The sequence below is a fragment of the Ceratotherium simum genome, chromosome 4 (genome assembly GCF_057802395.1).
Source record: "Ceratotherium simum simum isolate JZ-2026a chromosome 4, ASM5780239v1, whole genome shotgun sequence".
NCBI lineage: Eukaryota > Metazoa > Chordata > Mammalia > Perissodactyla > Rhinocerotidae > Ceratotherium > Ceratotherium simum.
The window spans coordinates 48,979,187-49,000,537 of record NC_141903.1 but is presented as its reverse complement, the minus strand read 5'-3'; the positions used below and the strand labels follow the sequence as shown (position 1 = coordinate 49,000,537).

At 41.5% G+C, this 21,351-nt stretch overlaps 1 protein-coding gene across 5 annotated transcripts in view; it reads right to left on the bottom strand.

Moving 5' to 3' along the window:
- Positions 1 to 17,861, bottom strand: part of ZNF608 (zinc finger protein 608) — a 101,568-nt gene extending 83,707 nt beyond the window's left edge. For 2 of the 5 annotated variants that reach the window (XM_087429861.1, XM_014796438.2), the window contains exons 1-2: positions 17,622 to 17,861; positions 13,236 to 14,328 (exon numbers count right to left, since the gene is read on the bottom strand). In XM_087429861.1, the coding sequence (XP_087285987.1) occupies positions 13,236 to 14,141 (906 nt within the window). In that variant the 5' untranslated portion in view covers positions 14,142 to 14,328; positions 17,622 to 17,861. Of the gene's footprint in view, positions 1 to 13,235; positions 14,329 to 15,343; positions 16,664 to 17,621 lie in introns of those variants that run through there. The other 3 variants (XM_087429863.1, XM_087429862.1, XM_087429864.1) reach the window with 3 other exon arrangements.
- Between the last annotated feature and the right edge of the window lie 3,490 nt (positions 17,862 to 21,351).

Genomic DNA, 21,351 nt, shown 5'->3' with positions numbered 1-21,351 from the left:
AAGAAATCAAATTTAGGGACTTACTTCTTTGGTAAAACATGATTTTTTTTTTTGCATGATTTTTAATAAAATCTATTTACATGAATTTAATCTACTTAGTGACTACAACAGTGCTAAATTTTATGAGATTTAAAAGTTTGAAGTTTTAAAAATATGTTGGATGCTCATAGAAATAAAAACCAGTCTCTTTCTTGACTAATATAGAAAATAATAATAGAAAAGCATCCAGAATGAACAGTGAAAAGTCACTAGTTTGGGCCGGCCCCGTGGCTTAGCGGTTAAGTGTGCGTGCTCCACTGCTGGCGGCCTGGGTTCGGATCCTGGGCGCGCACCGACGCGCCGCTTGTCCGGCCACGCTGGGGCCGCGTCCCACATACAGCAACTAGAAGGCTGTGCAACTATGACACACAACTATCTACTGGGGCTTTGGGGGAAAAAATAAACAAATAAAAATTAAAAAAAAAAAGTCACTAGTTTGACAAGGCTGAAACCATTCGGAACTGTATCTCTTTGCTCCCCCATTCCTACAATCCTCCTGTTGCTCACCACCCCCCAAAAGAAACAGATCTGTAAAATGAAGCTATCAGCCAAGATTTAGACTCAAAGAATCAAGCCATTTCAAAAGGATCATGATACCAAAATAATAATACCAGAACTTAGGAAAAAAAACAAAACAAGATCATGTTAAGCCAACTTAACATATTTAAAAGTTCAATTTATCAAATACACATCAAGTAACAAACAATTTTAATGTTACAGAAGGAATGGGCTTTTTCACGGCCAAACAGACTACAAGAACATCACGTAGAAACAATACTTGTAAGTATCCTGAGTTATCATTAGGGTGACAGTTTATACACAGAAGAGCACTCTGAGATAGAGTTTCACTCCCAAGAAGATTAATGGACAAATAACAACAGTGAACTGGGGAGTGTTCAAAATGATACTTCTAGAAAACACTTCGCTAGTGATTTCCTTAAGCCTATTATTCATAAAAGGATTAGAAGGACAAACTACAATGGGAACAAACGTCCTCTACTGTTAGATATAATCTAGTCCTTAAAAAAAAAAGACATCCTGAAATTCTGGCTGCCAGGCAACAGATCTTCCCCCCTAAACTGCTATACCACTTCCCTGCTGTTGCTGGAGAGTTCTTCTCTATTCAGTACCATGGCCACTAACTAATGAAATAGTGGGGAATTTCTGTAAACGGTCCCAATTATTCAAGAGAATGCATTGTCTAGGGCCACTTAACAAAGGCTCTCCACCAACCACCCCCTTTCCCACACACCTTCTTTCTAATTTTTACTCCCTACCTCCACTGCCGACACCACCACCACCACTCCTCCTTATCTGAACAAATGGAAATTCAGCAACAGCCATCGCCCCTCTCTCAGTTGGAAGAACCTTAAGTTTTTAGCTTCCTGACCAGGCAGCAAAGAAATGACAACCTGCCTCGCCTTCCTCCCCTCTCTCTTTACAGAAGTACACTTGGCCAGGCCGTTCTCACCACTGAACAGCTCATTCTTTTGTGAAAATGGATAAAAACAGCTGAGCATGATCACACAACATAACACTGGGCATTCAATTCCTATACCTTATGGCCTCATTCTTCTACCTCCAGGTCCATAGGATTTGGTGACCAAGTAAATCTTAATCTGTAAACAAATGGTTTGCTCTACAATTAAACCATTCATTCCTTTTTTTTTTTTTTTTTAACTGTTTGGCGGCTACCCAACCCAGAGACTTCTAGGTTCTTCCATTATTTAGTGCTCCCAATGGTTAAAAGGCAATAAGCTCATCTGGAGTTTATAAAAGTATGTGCCATCAACAAAAGCATGTAATGCTTCCAAGATGCACAGTGGCTTCTACACGCACAATGGGGAGTCATGTGTAGTCTCCCCCAAAACAAAAATGCCCAGCCCCAATTAAGCACCCTGGGGGCCTTCAAAGCAGTTATGCTAAGTTGCAAATACAGCAAGATCCACTTGAACTCCAACTGTCTTGTGTGCTTTTCCTCCCAAGGTAGGGAAAAAGCTGGGCAGACTGACCTCATTAAAGGGTAATTAGTGAACCCCGGGACTTGAGGGGCTAGCACAATCGTGCCTATTGTGAGCATTTCACTATGGGGCCACTATTTTCTTTTTTTTTTTTAACCCAGGAGGTCTCTACAATCTGAAAGGCCAACTTTTTAAATTTTTAAGGATTTCAATCTGGCTATTTTTTCTACTACCAGTCATAGAGTAAGAATAAAGGAAGCAATACAAAGAACGCTCCTGCTTCTTTTGTGGAATTCTGACATAGCTAAAAGTTTCTAAATAAAATAATTTAATTTATATTCTATATATAATAAATAATTTAAAATAAGTTCTGTTTTAAGCGAAGTGAAATAAATGCTCCACCTCCTGGCTACAGAGATTGAAAACAGCACATCAAAAAAGGACATTATAAGGGCCAGCCAGGTGGCGCAGGCGGTTAAGTGCGCACACTCCGCCGGCTCGCATCCCCACTGCTTGGCAAGCCATGCTGTGGCGGTGTCCCATATAAAGTGGAGGAAGAGGGGCACGGATGTTAGCCCAGGGCCAGTCTTCCTTAGCAAAAAAAGAGGAGGACTGGCAGATGTTAGCACAGGGCTGATCTCCTCACTAAAAAAAAAAAAAAATCCAAACTCTGTAATGGCCTGCCTATGATTTATGATTATATGTGACAATGTTGGGGAAAAAACAATTGATCTGTTTACATGCGAAGGTGTTATTTAGAAACTAATACAAAGTAATGTGATCAACATAACCACTTTACATCAATAAAATTCTTCACACCTCTTTAAAGCCCATTATTAGTGTTGATAGCAATCTGCCAAGATGCTGAGGACTGAACCCTACTATAAAATGCACCAGTAAATTTGCCTGTTTACATTCTTTAACTTAAGAGTACCACCTTTCCACAAATAGTAAGCCACAGACTCAATGCCTTGGCACTAAAATTTGCCAGTATGTGAGAAAGTGGTTAAGGCAACTAATAAAGCTAAATTTGACCTTCTCAGCAACCGAGATTTAAACAACTTTAACATTTACATATAATCAGGTGGATCAATATCTTTGTAAAAAAACAAAATAAAAATAGTGAAAAGGAGGAAATGGAGTAATGATCTTCCTCAAAGCAGAATCACCCCAAAACCCAGCATCCAGCACATTGTCCTAACAGTGGATCATGTACAGGAATAAGGGATTTTCAAGTCACAGGAAGCCATCGACTGTGCCTACTGCAGCCCAAAGTTCCAACAGCTTGTGCTCAGGACAGTGTGCTCAGGGTCTAGGCACAAACCGGTAGGATAATATTAAGCCCAAAGTGACATCTTTAATGCTGCCCTTGTATTTGTTAAGCCAGTTTATCACACAATTCGTTTACCTGGGTTTATAGCTTTTGAATATCAAATAAAAGAATTTAAAAGTGTGTAACAAGTCTTTTGTGTTTTGGCCAAATATACTTAAGCTATATTTAGAAGTAAATTTGTGTGTATTCGTGTTCTATTAAAACACTGCACCAGGGCCAGCCCCGTGGTTTAGCGGTTGGGTGCGCGCGCTCTGCTTCTGGCAGCCCGGGTTCGGATCCCCGGGCGAGCACCGCTTCTCTGGCCATGCTGAGGCCGCGGCCCAGTACAGAAACTAGAAGGATGTGTATCTATGAAATACAACTATCTACTGGGGCTTTGGGGGGAAAAAATAAATAAATAAAATCTTAAAAAAAAATGCTTTAAAAACACTGCACCAGACCCCTCCGTTAAAATTGGGCAAACATCCTTGTTTTGTTTATTTTAGAAATACTACACAATTTACTTGCGTAGCTTAAACATATGTAATACATTTTGAGAAATCTTGAAAAGATGGAAAAGACTTATTAAGAGACCGAGGGATGCCACCAGTTGTTGTGCTTTTTTTTTTTTTAATATACCCAGTAAATGAGGCTTTGAGGAAAAAATGCAAATCCTGGAAGTCATTCCAAACAGTTGGAAACGCTTCCTCTTAAAGTAAATCCAAGGGCTCAAAAAATAAATATTCAAGAGCATTAATTTGTTTCTAGATGTGTGCGTGCAAGTAAAACAGCAGTCATAATGTGGAAATTTCAGTCACATTTTGCAACTAATTGGAAGCAGATTAGAATTCCGCCTCAGGGGAACGTTGTCAAACTAGAAGCTGGAGCAAATGAAGAAAGAGGTGAGAGCGTCGTGAAGAGCTGACAGATTTACAGCGCTCACGGCTGTAAACGGGTCCTGGGCGGGAAGGAGGGCGCGTTCCCGGCCGCGCGTCCCCGCAGCCCCGCCGGGAGCGCGCATCCCAGCCCGCGGCGCGAGCGGCCACGCCCCCCGGGGGCCGAGCCCTCCATCTGCTCCCGCTGCGAATTAACTGGGCCTTCGGAAGAAAGCAGTGATCCTGATAAGATATAAAACCTGCAGACTGATACACTGGAGCAGGCAAAAGTCAGAGGCAGAGAAGGTTTCTTTATTTTACAAGTGGGGGGAGGGCAGAGAAAAAGAAAGCAGATTGTGGAGGATAATACAGCAATGGAGTAATGGAAACAGCTGCTCGCTTTCCACTTCAGTATCTGGCATCTGCTGCGGCATCATGGGAAAGGCTGGTGAAGGATTTGGGCAAGGAATGTAAATGTAGACAATTGGCCAAATGGAGTTTGATGCGGAAAAGCTCAATTGCCCTGTTTTAAAATCATGTTGTTCCCTTTGGGGAGCAGAAGCAAACAATATTACTTAACTCAAATTCCACCTTCAAAGCAGTTTAAAGGTTTGGGAATGTGAATCGCTTTTCAATCAGTGACTCAAGATGTGAAACAATATAAAGGGATAAAGCCTCGTTGTGGGAGCCGCCTCCATTGGTCAAAGTGTTCGTGTCATCTTCCACAGATCTTCACGGAAAAGTTAAATTGAAGTACTTTTCTATATATATCACTTACTTTGAAAAAAAATGTTTCTTAAATCACCACTGCTTACTTCTGACCTGGCTCATGGGACAATTTCTATTTGTTGTGCCTATTTTCCCCTTGGCTGCAAAGATTCAGTTCTAATTTCATTTCCATCACGAAAGAATTGGCAAAGAACTAAAACGCAGAAATACATAACTCAAGAGCTGCTGTGCTAGTCATAAGCCTATAATAAAGCACAGATTTGATAGCATTATCCATGTACTGTGGTGAACCACACCAAATAAACAGTCCTCCATGAAGAATGAAAACCCGAGGCTTCAGCCCTTCCAATTCAAACATTATTGTTGCTTTTAACATGAGACGTCCATAAAGTCAACCAAGGAGGTGACAGGAAATCCAAAAGTAATCTGGTCTGGCTATGCACACTTTGCAAGAAAAAGAAGTTAGGAGAGGCTTTCCAACTCATCCTGAGGATGTTCTAAATGAAGAATGGGTAAAACTGTAAAATCTAGGCATAGAAACCAATGGTACTTTTATGCCAAGTGAATTCAAACACGTGGTGGGTGTAGCAACCAGAAAAAGTACAGTCCTCCAATATGGAGAAAGCTTGCTAACCTAACAAGGAACAACTTAGACACGACCTTTGAACCTTCAGTGACTAATGTGAAAGACAAAAATGGGAACCTAAAGCAGCCAGAGGGCCAGATGTGCTTTCCTAACAAACTAAAACAGGAGTTTTCTTTAATCAAAAGGACAAACAGTGACTTCTAGGAGTTTACGAAAGTGTGACCAATTGGAACTTTGTCGTCTGTTGCTAATTGAAGCATATAAAAGAGTCCATTTCTTAAAACATACTACAAACACTTTTTTTTTTTTTAATTCACTGCCACATGACAAAAACCAGAATCGAGTTGACTGGTAGAAGATCAGCGCAACCAAAGACCGAGCTATTATTTCAGACTGTCAGGGGAAGGCAGTAAAATTGCTACCAGGTCTCCTTAAGTTACCCTTCAATAAAAAGAAGCCATCAGGGAAATAAGAGGAAAAGAAAACACATCAAAACCTTAAAAGTCCCTTTAAGTAAAATTATACGTCTGTGGCACCATGCCATCTGCTCTCCGGTTAACATAATAAGCCAATTCCACAACCTAAATATCTGCTTTCTAAAATCATTATGTACAACACAAAATATAATCAATATATTTTTAAAACTGTAAAAGCTGCATTCATATGGCATTATTGGAATATGCCTAAATGTCCCTGTAGGCACATTTTTCTTAAGGTGCTAGCTGAGATGAGGATTCCCAGGAGGCAAAAGCTCAGTGGTTGAGCTAGAAGAGTCACAGTGAATAATAATCAAACTGGGGTGGAGGTGGGGATGAGAAAGAAGAGAGAGGACCTTTGAAAAATCAGCTGTAGTATTTATGCATCACTTCAAACCCATTTGTTCTAACAGAAACACCCTTCCCTTTGAGTTCTGTATTACAACTAAAATAGATATTTTAACATTTTCATTTAGCTTCACTGGGGGAGAAAAGCCTTCTGAATACCAGACGAGATCCATGTGGTCCAAGGCCCACTGACCTATCAAAATATAAGTATTTGCTTTGTGATCACTTCAGTTCTTCAGGCAAAACCCATACTCTCTTTTAATACCCAAAGGTACTTCTAACCAAAATTTAGCAGATATGCAGAATTCAGCTTTAGGAGCAATGTGCCAATCTCACCCTCTGGAGTATCCTTGGAGCTCTCAAAATAACAGTGCAAACAGCCAACTGCTGGTCAAGCTACTATGAATAGTTTAACAACCTTTCATTCAGTTGCAACGGCTTTGTTCCAGTTGCCAAAAACCTTTAGCTTAAATTAAAAAGAACTTGCAACAGAGAGCAAGTAGTCACTAGTGAAACTTCAGCTGGGAGAGAGAATGGGACGTGCAGGGGCCCCTTTACTTTGCAGCAGAGTGGCATGTAAAATCAACGGTGACACTTGAGAGAATAAAGCCCATACTAACTAAATACTCCCAATCCACTCCCAACCCAACATCTATATATGCCATAATAACATTTATGTACGCACACCTATGAAATAAAGACCAGAGTTACAGGGCACCAGGATGATCCCTATATTAGTCTATAATGATGACCTAAGTCATTTCTGAGGCAGAGATTTCTCCTGCACTCTTTCCCTATAACCTTAAATCTACAGATTAAGAGGGTATTATTATTTATTGACAACAATCCTAGTGAAGAAGGGTTATTTCCACTACAATGTTGCTAAAGATAGCTCAATATTTCCTTAGTTCTGGCTTCCATGTTCTACAACAACGCTATAAAAGTAATTTAAGAATATACTGCTTAGTATTCAAGCAAAACCCTTGATGTTCCGATCACTGGCAAGTTCAGAGTGCTGGCAATCAAAACTATGTTGTGCTACAGTAATTACTATGAAAAACTTCCAGTGCTTAATATTAGAGAATAGAATAACATGATCCTTCCACCTTTTCTACACCTCTCGAGTGTGTTCAACATGGCAATTATCTCCGTTCAAGAAGCAGAGTTTAAACTGCATTGAGACTCAATTATACCTATGACTTTTTAAACACACCCTTCAAAAGGCAGGTTTCATCAAATTCAAATCACTGAGCAAAATCTTTTCCCCAACTTATAAAAAATAGATTTTATCTCTCTCCCATGAGACATCTTCAGGTAGAAAATTTCTTTTTTTTTTTTTTTGTGAGGAAGGTCAGCCCTGAGCTAACATCCGTGCTAATCCTCCTCTTTTTGCTAAGGAAGACCAGCTCTGAGCTAACATCTATTGCCAATCCTCCTCCTTTTTTTTCCCCCCCAAAGCCCCAGTAGATAGTTGTATGTCATAGTTGCACATCCTTCTAGTTGCTGTACGTGGGACCGGCCTCAGCATGGCCCGAGAAGCAGTGCGTTGGTGCGCGCCCGGATCCGAACCCGGGCCGCCAGTAGCGGAGCACGCGTACTCAACCACTAAGCCACGGGGCTGGCCCAAAAATTTATTTCTTTTTAGCTTTTGGACACACTTTTTCACTTTATTAAAGTAGAGGGGATGACTGAGCAATGGTGAAAGACAGAGAGACAGCCCATCTGATAAAAACAGTTCGGGGTCCAGGGTCTCCCAAACATGTCATTACCACACGGCCTAGAACTGCCACCATTTTAAAAAACCAGATCACACACTTGTTAACAAAAAACACATTACTTTGCTACTTTTAAGAATGCAAAGGAACTAGGAGTAGTAGATTTATGATTTAAGTGCTTGTGGCTATAACAGCTTTCCAATTATCAAGGGCCTCTTAGGAAGAGCAAGAATGCATTATGTGTTAAGGACCACAAGCAGGGGTCCCTTCTCGGCTCTTCTGTCAGACCCGGAGCAGATCCTCCCCGCAGCTTCACCATTAACATGTCTGTTTCCTGTCAGCTCACTCAGAGATAATGTCATCTATCTCAGGGAGGCACAAGCCCAGTCATTAGCTTCTATAGAAGACCTCAAACAAAGGCCGGATAATGTTTTACCCAGGGCTCTTACTAAAACCAGAACCAAGAAGCTTACCATCTAAATAAGTCAAGGACTCAAAAGTTAGCAGCGTTAAAAGAATATTTTCCTCATTATCAACAAGCCTAGACTGCAGCTCTGAACCAGAGCAAGGCCTATGTATAGTAAATACCAGTCCAGGTCGCTATCACATACAATGAGATTAACCGATAAACGCTGACCAGAGTTAGCCTGCCAGAGCCTTTGCCCCCCTTGCCTCCAGGGGGAAGATTGACAGAATAATTCAGGTACTGACTAAATAGTTAGATCTTTGAAGAACTGACCCCTCATTGTGATTGCCTGCAGGAACTGAATAACCATTATAAAGTGTTCAATGGCTAGGCTTCTGGAAATCTTTTAAATGAAAGTGGAACTGGTTAAAATAAATGTATGAACATGTGTTTTCACAGTGTTGCTCATATTACTGCAATTTCAAGTTTCTATGAAGTACCAGGTGAACTTTTTTAAATTAAAAAAAAACACACACAGACAGTCAAAATTGGAGCAAATCTCAGCCATTCAATCCTTGTTTTTCATGCTGAAAACGAAGAACAGATGGTACTTTCCATGTTGTTTGAATCTGGTTATTGAACACCTCTGTGGTTAGGGAGATTTCTGCTTAGCACTTTCGGCATACATTTCATTTACTAACTATAAAATGCTGCTTAGGAAAAATAAGTCTTTATAACACTCTAATTAAAACCATCTTGCAGCCAGCAATTCCACTTGAAGAGCATTCTTAACCTCGTGACATTTGGACAATCAATCCCCCCCCCCCTTACAGACTATTTGCAAAGTTATTAAAAGTTGCTAAACATTATTTATCTCCTTTAGCACAATCCTGATCAGTTGTGCGTATTTTTTTAATTTCTCCAGCAAACCCAGCAGATTTCAAATACTACACTCAGACCTTAGTGATGTGCCTGGTCACACAAATACTCCAAGCTCCATGGGTGTTCACAGAAAACTTCCTTGGGGAAAGGGCAGCCCCTCTGCACCCACCTCAGAAAGCCCTGTCACCCTCCAGGGAAGCCTATAGAAAAGTAAGGATCAATGCTGATTGGGAACCACCCTTAGTTACCAATGTTTTTAACAGCTAAATCCTTATGTAGCTTTCAAAACAGTTTGCTGTCCTACAACAATGGACTTTGTTCTTTAATTATAGCAAGTGACCTTTCTGCCCTTTTATTTCACAGTAGATAAACTGCACTCTCTAAGCAGAATTTGTAGAGGGCACTATATTTACAGGGGGAAAAAAAGGCATATCGTGCACAAAACTCATTAATCAAAATATGTTCTTAAACTGCTCACACTCACTTAGAAAATGTGCCGGTATTCCCCAGTGAGGTGTAAAAAGGCTTCTACAAGAGAATAAAATAAAATGAATGATATCCTTTATAGACAGGTCCATTTGTAGACACCACCTTTAGGCTGTTAAGGACCAGCTTAATGAAAGCAGTATGATATTAGAGAACTAATTCTCTTTTCTGAATATGTACTGAATGGTCAGAACCCTAAGACACAACTCTAAGATCTCTCGTGCTTTTCATGTCTATTTAAGCATCAGCTGTTTTTCAGAATTCTTCTACATTTTTGAATTTTCCAGCCATCAAATAAACCCACGTCCTCTATTTAACTGTTTAGCCCACCCGAATGCCTGTGTCTGATAAGTGAAAACTGCAAGACGGCTAAGGAGGATACGTGCAGAAGAGCCTCAATACAGGCTATTATGCTTCAAAAGAAAGGAGGGGGAAGGAGGAGAAGCAGGTTTTAACAACCAAAAGCCAACCCGTCAAATCTACTTATTCAGACATGTCACTGGTGGCTTAACCGCAAAATGGGCTATAGAAATATAGCTCAAACATCTTAGAATTATGGCATGTTTTGATTTTGTTCACGTATTAAGGGAGTGGCGACTTTTACAACATATTTGTGGTTTCCACATAAAGGAGCAGAACACTCATTGATTTAATTAGGTTTCATAAGGTCCAATTTATCATGTTTTACATGACTTTGTGTAGTGAAGAAACAGAATAAACAGACCAAAAATAGACATTTAAGCATGCTGTGAAAATTAACTGGTGACAGCAAGTCTTATGAATCTCCTGTGAACCTTCCAACCAAGAAAAAAAGCACACACACATACACCGTCCCCCTACATTGGTTTTCACTTTTGGCCCCTCATGAGCCACATCTGATTGCTGCAAGTTAATCATCTTCACTTTTGAGGCACTGACTCTTCACAAACCCGGAAAATCAAGCAAGGCTGAAATTAAAACACTGTACAAAATGTCAAAAAACCTTTCTCAAAGGTGCCTCAGTGTTGAAATACGTTGTCAGCTAAAGCTTGTCCTACTAAATCTCGACCTCCTCAATAGGTATCCTCACATCATTAGGAAGTACTTTCTAAACTGAAGTCTAATTTTACACAACCATGAGTTAGTGAATTAGAGTGTCTTCCCTGGGTGGCCTCTGTGCAAGGGAGTGCCATCTGTGTGTGCCAAGGATGAAAGCAATCTTAAGTCATTCTGGGGTGGGGTGGGGGTGGGGAGGAAAGATTGAAGGAACAGTGCTAGAGATCCTGAGCCAACACCCCAGCTTGACAGAGAATGGCCAACAATGCAGAATCCAAGCCCCCTGGAGCCATCCCTGAAGGGTCCCTGTGCCAACACCAGTAGCTGCGGTCAGCGGTGGAGTGAATCTGAACGCACTGTGCTTTCTGCCCTCCTCCACCCCAGACCCATCGTGACTTGTTTGCTCTTCATTTATGTAATTCGTATTATCACATTTATACTGCTCTGACTGAAGAGGAGTTGCACATATATGAATAATTTAATTCTTCCATTCTTCATCCAGTTTCCTCTGTGACTGGAAAGTGAAAAGAACACAAAAACTGGAGAACCGACACCATGCTCTAATCTCAGTTACCATGACAGCAGCCTTTGAGATACTGAAATGTTCCGATTGCCAGCTAAACAAAATTGTTGAATGTGAACATTTGGCTGGAAGATTAAAAGGCTAAAGGGAATGCAAAAGGGCAGTACCTCCCACATTCCAGGCAGCAGTGAATCCAATCAAATGGCTCTGACTCCTTAACCACAGCCATTGTGAGCACTGGATTAGGGCAATTCATCTAGATCGTTAGAGCAGATTAGAACTGCAATTTGAAGACTATTGGCAACAAAAGCAAATGCCCTACTGTACTAAGTAATAAGAAGATATCAGAACACCTTTTAGCAGAAGTGATGTGAAACTACACATTTAAACATAAGAATCGAAACCTGGATTTTTAAAACCTCATTTAAATTCATCAATGTAAAATGCTGTCTGACCAAGGGGATAAGAATAAAAGTGTTCGGAGGCTTTCTGGGATTTGGGCATTGTCTACACCTTAATGTACTTTCATCAACTTCTAAAACCATAAAATCAAAACTTTATTCCTGAACTCCAATTTGAATCTTAAACACTCGAAAACAAAAATATAAAGGTTTAAATGGAGAGCAGTGAATAATTGTACACAGAAATAATTACCCCAAAACATTTTCTGATCGAGTTAGAAATAGCAAAAATCAAATTATTTAAAAAGCATATTTCCAAACCAAGCCACAATCCACATGATATGAATTTTGCTTCTCCAAAGCACAATCTGTAGAATTAACCTAAAGATTAATTCTATAGAAACATCACCCACTCCCCCAGCTCACTCCCAACCTGCCCAGTGGACAGAGCACCTTCAGTCCTGGGACGTAACTCAATGCACAATCATTGCCAGACCAGTAAGTCACAGGCCTCCAGCACTAAGCAGCACAACATTGGGGGCAGTTTCTCAAAGGCAGTGTCTAACTAGACTTTAAGACAATGACAAAGAGAGGGGAGGAAGGGTCCAAATTGCCTAAATCAACAATCCCCATTGCTGAAATGCAACACATAATTCTAGTATCCTTTGGCTATGTTTTCACATTTCAGGAACACCACTACACTATTTCACTTTTCTTACCAACCTTTCAGCTCTCTAGTCAAGCTAGAAATCCAAGTGATAACACTCTTCAATCTCCAGCTAAGAACTGGGCCAAGGGAACAAGGCTCGAGTCCTAGCAGCCATCAAAACCATTCCATTCTTTCCACATAGTTATGAAATCAGTGACCCTAGGACACCAAGGTTGGGGTTTAATTCAGGACCAATAACAGGATGATATCCTTTGACAGAACTATTTTGGAGAACGTATGGAAAAAATAAACGGGGTGAGGGAGGAGTGTAAACTAGAATCTTCGACATACTTCTCCAGGGAGGGAACATGAACCCTGTACCTGAGGACACATTACCAGAAATACTAGGACATGTGAATTAAAACAGAAGACAGTCCTCCTTTGGGGAGAAACCAGGACAAGAGTCAAGCTGGTGCATGAACAGGTTTTCTATTAAAAGCACACCGCAGCGGGTGATGGGCTAGGAGCCCTTCTGCAGGCAAAAGGTACTTAGAGCACTCAGGCCCTCCCACCTGGGACCCAAACACTAGCACCACAAACAGCAGCAGCAGCAGAAGCAAGAGCTGAACACTGGCACCCAAGCAAGCTCCCCCACACCAAATATTCAAGGGAAGGATGCAGATAATACAAGTCTCACAAAGAACCAGAAAGCACGAATAAGTGTAAGGCACACAGAGGCACACCCCCCACACACCCACACAAATGCACACAAAAAGGAAAGTGGAAGATCTAGGAAGGCGACTTTATCCTACCTTCTCAGTTTTCAGTTTCTTGATTCGCCTGTGGCTCTCCTCCTCCTCCTCTTCCTTCTTTACCAACATAGAGTTTCCCATGAGCCCTGAATCCGGGGCACTTTTGCTAACTTCCCCTGCAGCCGCGACGCTGCCACTCCCAGTGCCCCCGCAGTGGAAGGGGCTCGCGCCACCTCCATTGCTCTTGGCCCCAAAGCCATAGAGGTGCCCCCCGGAAGGGGCCTGGCTGCCACTGCCATTCTGGTGGCCCTGAAGCAGGTCGTGCTTGTCCTTCCTGGATTTCCCTGCATCCTTATCCCGCTTGGCGCCTCGGCTGCTCTGGCTTTTACCTGGCTTCTCCTCTTTGCTTTTCCCACAGGAGGCCGCCCCCGCGGTGGCAGCGGAGGTGCCGGTGCCGATACTGTGGCTGTTTGGGTTGCCGCCGCCGCCGCTGCTCACACTTTGACCCAGCGCTGAATTCATGCCAGTTGCCTCTCCAGGGCGCCCTTGGACTTCCTGCCTCTTGCCAGTGCTGCTGATCTCGGGAATCCCATACAAGGCAGCAGAAGGCAGAGATTTATTAGCATCCTTAGAAGTTTTACTCCTTTTCACTTTTGATTTGCTGGTCTCTTTGTGTGAATTCCCCTGGGGAGCAGAGGGCTGAACAGAAGCAAATTTTAGGCCATCAGCTAAGGCTGCGGTAGCACCGGCCCCACTGGAGGCCAGACCTCCACAATCCTTAGAGTTGCTGCTGCTAGTGGTGGTGGTGGAATTATTCATCTCAAATTTCTGTCTGTCCTTCTCCAAATCAGCGTCCAAATCAATTATTAAATTTCCAACCCCGATTTCCCAATCATCGCCACTGTCATAAGTATCAACCGTATTTGGATCCACACCTTTTCCTGCCGCAGAAATGTTCACTGACATCCTGAAGATGAGCTCTCTAGAATAAAAATCCGATGAACTTTCCTTTGGAGATGAGGGGACATTCGTTTAGCTCCGCTGGGCTTTCTCTTTAAAAAAAAAAAAAAAATCTTCTAATCTTCCTCTTCTTTTTCCTGCCCCAGGAATGTGTCCAGGGATTTTACACCCTTCAGTCCAGGTCCACCTTTTCCTGTGAAGGGGGAAAAGTCGAATATTTCTTGTCTGGGTGTTACCAGAATAAAAAACGATTACTACTGGGGAGTCAGTAAGGGGTACAGGGAAGGATGGAGAGTAAGGTGGCTCATGTATTGTCTCCACAGTCCAATACCAGGTTTAAAGGAAAATAACCAAACCCGAAAAACATACTCATGACAGTAAGCATCTTACAGTAGCTAAAAAAGAAAATCCCTTTATCAATAACACAAGGATAATCACTTTTTTAAAGGCATTAAAATATCTTAAGGATCTGAGTCAAGTCCAGAAAGGTGTTTTCTTTTTTTAAAAAGAGTTTAGGATTTTTTTCTAGCACATACATGCGATCTCTCAACCCAAGAAACACAGCCTGAACACTCAGACAAGAGGGAGGAACACGGCTTTAAACCCTCAGCATGTCCTAGATCTTGCAGTTTAAAAGACCAGACCCTGGAAGTTCTCTGAGGCCAGTTTCAGAATGATGCTGCTAAATTTTCCATATTTCTAATTTTATTACTTCTTTTTACAAATTGTCTGGGCACTCTGGTTTTTGTTCCCAGTAAGGAACAGAAAAAACAACCAACAATCCCCCCACATACACATACCCCCTCCTAACCTCTCTTCCCCCACAGTTTAAAACAATTTTATTTTTGAAATATACACACTCGTCTTTAAAAGCATTTCTCTATAGAAAAGACAGTGTTAAATAAAAGGCTAAATATCTGCCTTATGAAAAAAAATATTACACCCAAACAATTCTACCATATTCCTAGGTCACAGACTTGCTCAATCTGTTAAATATGGTGCTACTGACTGTACGGGGAAACTGATTAAGACATACACTTTAAGTGATCTGCGCCAAGGTGGCCTCAATGACCGCAAATGAGTGTGTGTTTGACAAAGATCAGTTAAAACGGTTTTTAAAGGGATCAGCCCCTTTTTAACAGTTGATTGTCAAGAAAAAATAAATAAATATACATACACACACACACACACACACAGACATTGCTTACCTTTAATCCTTTATCATTTTTTAATTAGGCCAGCAAATCAAAATGCCTTTCCCACTCCACTCGGCCAAGCCTGTGCCTCATTTTACTTAAACACCAAATGATCAAGAAGGAAGAAACCAAATAACACATCTCAGCCAGAATAATCACTCGATAACATTATTCCACCTCCCCACCCCCCTTTTGGCAAACGGATCAGGAGTCCTTTTCTCCTTAAAAAAATGTGTCACTGTACAGCTGGAAGATAATGTTTCACATTCACAACAGAAGCACCAAAGGTTTTTTTTCCTCTTAACAAGCATCGAGAATAATAGTTTTTAAAAAAAGAGAGCTTAGAGAAAAAAGTTTTCCCAACTTCTCATTCCGCCTTCAGTTCCAGACTTCAGAGTCACCGTGATCAGTAAGTAATGATCCCATGTAGCAAACCTACAGGCGTCCGCTAGTAACAAGACAGAATGTGCTAACATCGGGATAAATTAGTGAAAGGGAAGAAAGAATAAGAAGAAAGGACTGAAAATCTGGGCTGGATTCCGCCTGTTAGTCGGGAAGTGGCATTTTTCCGCCCGTCCTGACAGATTTGATTTCTTGAACTAACTTAAGAGGAAAGCAGGGGAAGAAGGGGGGAGAGGAGGAGGAAGAAAGGGTGGGATGAGAAGCCGAGCTAGAAGAGAACAAGAAAGGTGTGGAGGGGGAGGGGAGCAGAGGATTCAGTGAGCTGATAGACCAGTAATAACAGCATTCGCTCGGGGCGGAGGAGTGGGGAAAATAACGGCATTTAAAATTGGTTCAGTCTTCGAAACCCAAAGGATGTGATGTTTTCCTGTTTTATGTTGTTTTAAGAAAAAGGAACCGAGTTCCTAGTATAGTCCCCAAGGGGGGAAAAATCCGCGGTCGCTCAAGCCAATCAGTCATGTGGTAATTCGATAATTAGAGTCAAAAAGAGATTTTTTTTAAGGCGACCTTTTTTCAGGACAGTTTTTCTCATTTATAGTCGCAGCAAACGGTGCGTCTCCCTTGTATTTATTTTTCACTCCTCCTCCTCTCTCGCCCACCCCCTCCTGTGTTTAGTCAGATGGCCCCGGAGCTTGGCTTAGTATTTTTAATTAGCTGGCGTTTGGAAGCTAAAAGCAGTAATGAATTGTTGATGGATTGGAAGTGGAGAGTCGCTTTGCTGGAAATGTCGGGGCTGGGAGAGGGGGATGGGCGAGTTAGCAACAACCAACCATCTAAAAGGAGCGATTTTGTTACAGTGCAAGCCTTTCACATCACGTGAGGATCAAGGGCTCAATTGGTTGTCGTGAGAACAAAAATGGTGACAAGCGTATCAAGAAAATACTGATCTGCTCTTTAAAAAAAAGCTGAAGGTCTCTCCCCTCCCCCTGCACACACTCCCCCCCCCCCCGCCGCCGCCTGCCCCCCTGCAGTGGGCGCAGCTACAAGTTATGAATGTGAAACATTTCTCGCAGATCTAGGATCTCGGAAGTTTGGAAGGAGTGAAATGTAATGAGCACAAGAGCAAAGCAGATGTTTTAAAGAAACACCTTATAAACCTTTCCTCAACTTATCTCCAATTTGTCGGCTTTCCCAAGGGGCCTAGGCGAGGGGGGAGGGCACCTCCGAGCTACTTGGGTTTAGGGACCCCCTCACGACTTAAACAAAGAAAAACATTTTGCTAGCTCCCAAGCCAGGTCCTGTAATAAACACACCATTGTTACTATTTGTGGGTTTGTTTGGGTTGGGTGGGGCTTTTTTTTCTTGATGGTGTTTTTGCTGCTTGCTTTTTTAAGGAGGTGGAAAATGGTAATTATAACCATTACATGTAATGGGTGACTATTCCCTTGTTTAATATTAAAGTATTGGGCACTAGGATGTGACAGGAGACAGAAATCGGCTCGTTCTGCTGTTGCCCCCATTTTCCTGGCTCTGTTTGGAAGAGGGTCTTGCCCAGCTAGGATAGGAGGAGGGGGTGAGGTGAGCTAGAGAATGGACACTGCAGATCAGGATATGTAACTGTGTCACTTTTATTCTCCTTGGGTTAGAGCCCAAAAGGTAATTTACTCTTAAGTTACCCCGAGTGCCCAGTCAAGCTTAATTTGTGTGAAGAAGTTACAAATGCTTCACCCTCCACTGAATAAAATTCACCCTTCCTGGGTTGTTGTTCTCAATGCAAAAGCCAAACCCTGTAACTAGTTCCTCATTTCAATGCATAAAACTCGCACATTCCCCTGCATGAAGTCCCCGCTAAGTGCTATATAGAGACACACCACGCAACCGTACTTACGGTCTGTATTGGATCGAGTTGACCTTTTCCTTCTAACTGCATTGAATGTGTTTGGTTGCAGCCGCTTTATTTTGGAAATTATAATCTCTTCAACAAATTTATTATTAAAGAAGATGGACCATCAAATGTCACAGACCGTCCTGTGTATTTTTTATAAAAGCAAAAATTAAAATTAAAAAAAAGAAAAGAAAAATCCCCCTGGTGCACACACACAACAAGCTTGTTCTGCAACACTGAAATCAGGACTGAAACACAACACACACACACAGGGGGAGTGGAGCAAAAGGAGCTCTCAGCCTCTATACCTGAAAGGGACTTTTCTTTGTTCCCATTGCCCTTTCGCATCGGGCCAATCAGAGAGCAGCTTTTATGAAACTGGGCTCTCTCATTGGCTAGCTGCTTTCTCTTGGCTACTGTAGGGGGTTGAGATATACACACGTATAAAACACACACTGAGAGCGGGTGGGGGTGCGGTGGGGGGTGGTTGTGGAGACAAAGCGTTTTATTTTCCAACCAGATTGGGGTTGAGGAACCTCCCGCAGTAAGAAGAAAAAAAAAATGGTGCGCCCGTTTCAATTACTACATCATTCACATAAAACACTTATTTATTAAAACAAATCTCAAACAGACTGCGAGGAGAGGATGTCGGTAAATACAAGTTTGATTGTGTTATCTTGGGGGAAATAATGTATGTGATCGCTCGGCGGCAGAGGGAAGCCAAATGAGCCACCAGCGCGTAGCGAGGAGAAAAGGGAGGGCGGCTGTGTGAAAACCACTGCGAGCGTTTTGCTGTCTTGCCTTCCTTGTTGCAAGGACTCGGCAGCGCGAACTCCCAAGACTGAATTTTCTGTATTGCAGCTTCTGGCTTTCAACCCTCCCCCACCACTTTGCCCTTCTTGCAATTTTTTTTTTCCCTGTGTCTCTCTTTTTACCCGCTGATTAAATAAGAAAAATCGATCTGGGGGTAAAGGCGGTGGTGGGGAAACAAGTAACCCCTTCGTTTCCAGTCTTCTGGTCTACAAGCACTGAAGTGTGAACGCTGGCAACCGTTTAACCACCACGACGCGAACGGTTCTTCCCTGGAATTAGTAACAAATCTTTTCCACCTGGTCCTGGGCGGCACCAAAAAAATAAAAAATAAAATAAGGTCGCAGCCAACCATATTAACACCTCGGGCCAGCCTCATTTTTTAAAAAATCGATTTGTGGGAGATAAATGTACTAGAAAGATTAACCCGTTAAACAGTCCCAGTCCGCATTTTTAAACCGACGGATTGTCAGAGCTCCCCTTCCGCCGAATCTTTAACCCTATGCTAGGGAGAGAGGGTGTGAAAGTACTCTGACCGCTACACCGCAATCGACCAAGAATACAGAAATATTTTTATTAGAATTTATTGTAGGACAAATGACAACAACCAAGTTAATGGGACTCTGAGGTCACAGAAGAGAGGTTAATATGAAATAACAAGTTCAGTATTGTACTGTTAACAGCTAATATACTTAAGCTAATGCCTTTATATATATTAAGCCTTTAGAGCATCTTCATTTTTAATTTTTCATTGTTACTTTCCATTACTTTTAGGAGTTATAATATGGAAATTTTAAAGTCAAAAGATGATCTGAGTTTGAAAGTATCATGATCCCAGGTTTTAAAGATCCAGCACTACTGGGATTATAATTTCCACATGACAACTGGTTATTTCAGAATGTCTTAACTGAGTCAAATGGACATATAAAGTGAATTAGTGCTAGCATAAGATAGCTTATGATGTAAATATTCAGTGATGACTTTGTGGATCAATAAAAATATTTATGTCACATGTTTTAAGTAATGGCTATTGACTCCTGTTTGAGCTTTCAATATATTTAGTTCATTAAAAAATTGCCAATTAGTTGTTTCACTACCCAAAATGAACTAGACTGGATGCTGCACATAGTAATAAACAGCAGTTTCCACCCTTTCCTGGGGTATATAAAGTAGAGGAATGCAATCTATAATAGTCCTTAGATCTCCCTAAATAGATTTGTATTCAAATCAAAGCTGTACATTAACAAATAAAATGGGGCAAATTAGATATCTGACACCACTTATCCTCTATTTTAGCTTTGATGTTTGTTTTATGTTTTTGAATGTACAGATTTACAATTTGTGTATGTCCACTGATAATAGCAGCACCATGTGGTGAGTTTTAACTTTTATTCTCTCAGCGGAGTGTTTCCTCAAAGGACCAGATCACTCTTGGGCACTTCCTGGGTCCCTGGAGTATCATGTACATTTCAGCCTTTGGAAGCCCATGGCTACCCCATATGTTATATCAGTTTGGAAAAATCAATGGTTAGCTCTTAAGACAACCAGACTTCAAAAGGCATAGAAAATAAGACGTGGTGAAGTTGGAAAAGGGTAGAAGCACTCCTCCAACACACTCCCTCAATAAAAGCAAATGACAGGGTCTGCAGCGTAGACCTAGTATAACTAAAACCAAAGTTTAGGCTTCCTAATACTTAAATAATCTGATCTAACCCTAACATCAACACCAAACCCTAAATCTTAAGCCTTTTTGATAAACCCCCCTGGTCAAAGATAAAGGCTTTTGCTGACTCAATCACATATTTAACCCAAACCATTTTGACAAATTAAAGCCTTTTCCTTGCACTCCCAGGTCTCCACACTCCATTTGCACCCCAGCCCCACTGCCTGCCTTCCAAGTTCCTCCTGGAGACTGGAATACACTAGACTTGTTATCCTGTCTTTGCGTGTGTTTGCTTTGTTTCGTTTGACAAAGGGACCAATCAAGAGACATCAGAGGGCTATCAGCTAATTGATGACTGAAACTAAGATAATTACCAGCTTAGAAAATCAGAGCTACTCTCCTCACAAAACTGAGAAGTTCTACTATATTTTAGAGAAGAAATTTTATCTTTATCTTTTATCAAGATAACAGGGAACACACTAGTCTCTGTACTAATATCCACATGCATATACTTGATAATAGCAGTACACTATCGTATAATATGTGCGCTTTGTAATTTAACATTTTAGTGCGTGTCTACTTAGAGATGTGGTAGAAGGGAGGAGATGTCTGGAAATGAGTCTAGGAGGAATGGAGGGGTGGGAGGAGCATGAGGATAGTGTAAAAGGAGCAAAGAGTGTTATCCCATCTCCGATCACCACCACCACCAGCTCTGCCCCTGCATCAGAAGGTCCTAGCACAAGACTTTTCCTCCTTTTCGAAAGCAGAAGAGCTCAATGCTGAGGAGGCCACGGGCTTCAAGTAGTAACACAGTGGTCTTTCTTTGGTGCCCATTTCCTCTGATTTGTGGTATATTATTAAGGATCAGAAATAATTTATTGGGTTTTTGTTTATTTGGAAGGGAGTCCATACCTGGTCCTAGCTGTTCTAAATCTATGTGAAAATTGACACTTGAGATTTACTCAAAACCAAGTGGAAAAAATGGAGAGCAAAGTTATAAAAAATAAAACCTACCTGGAAATGGGCTTAATTTATGGGAAAAGGAACTTAATTTAAACATAATGACAAACTTTCTGGTTGCTGGAGAAGATTGTGGAGAAAGATTCTTATCTGTCTGGAGTAGCTTATGAATAGGTCTGCCTCCAGGCAGTGGGCAGGTGACCTGCCCTGGTTTCTAAGTAATGAAGAGTTGGTGATTTATTAAACACCCACACAAATACTAGAAGGTCTTCACTCTTTTTACCCCAACATCCTAACTTC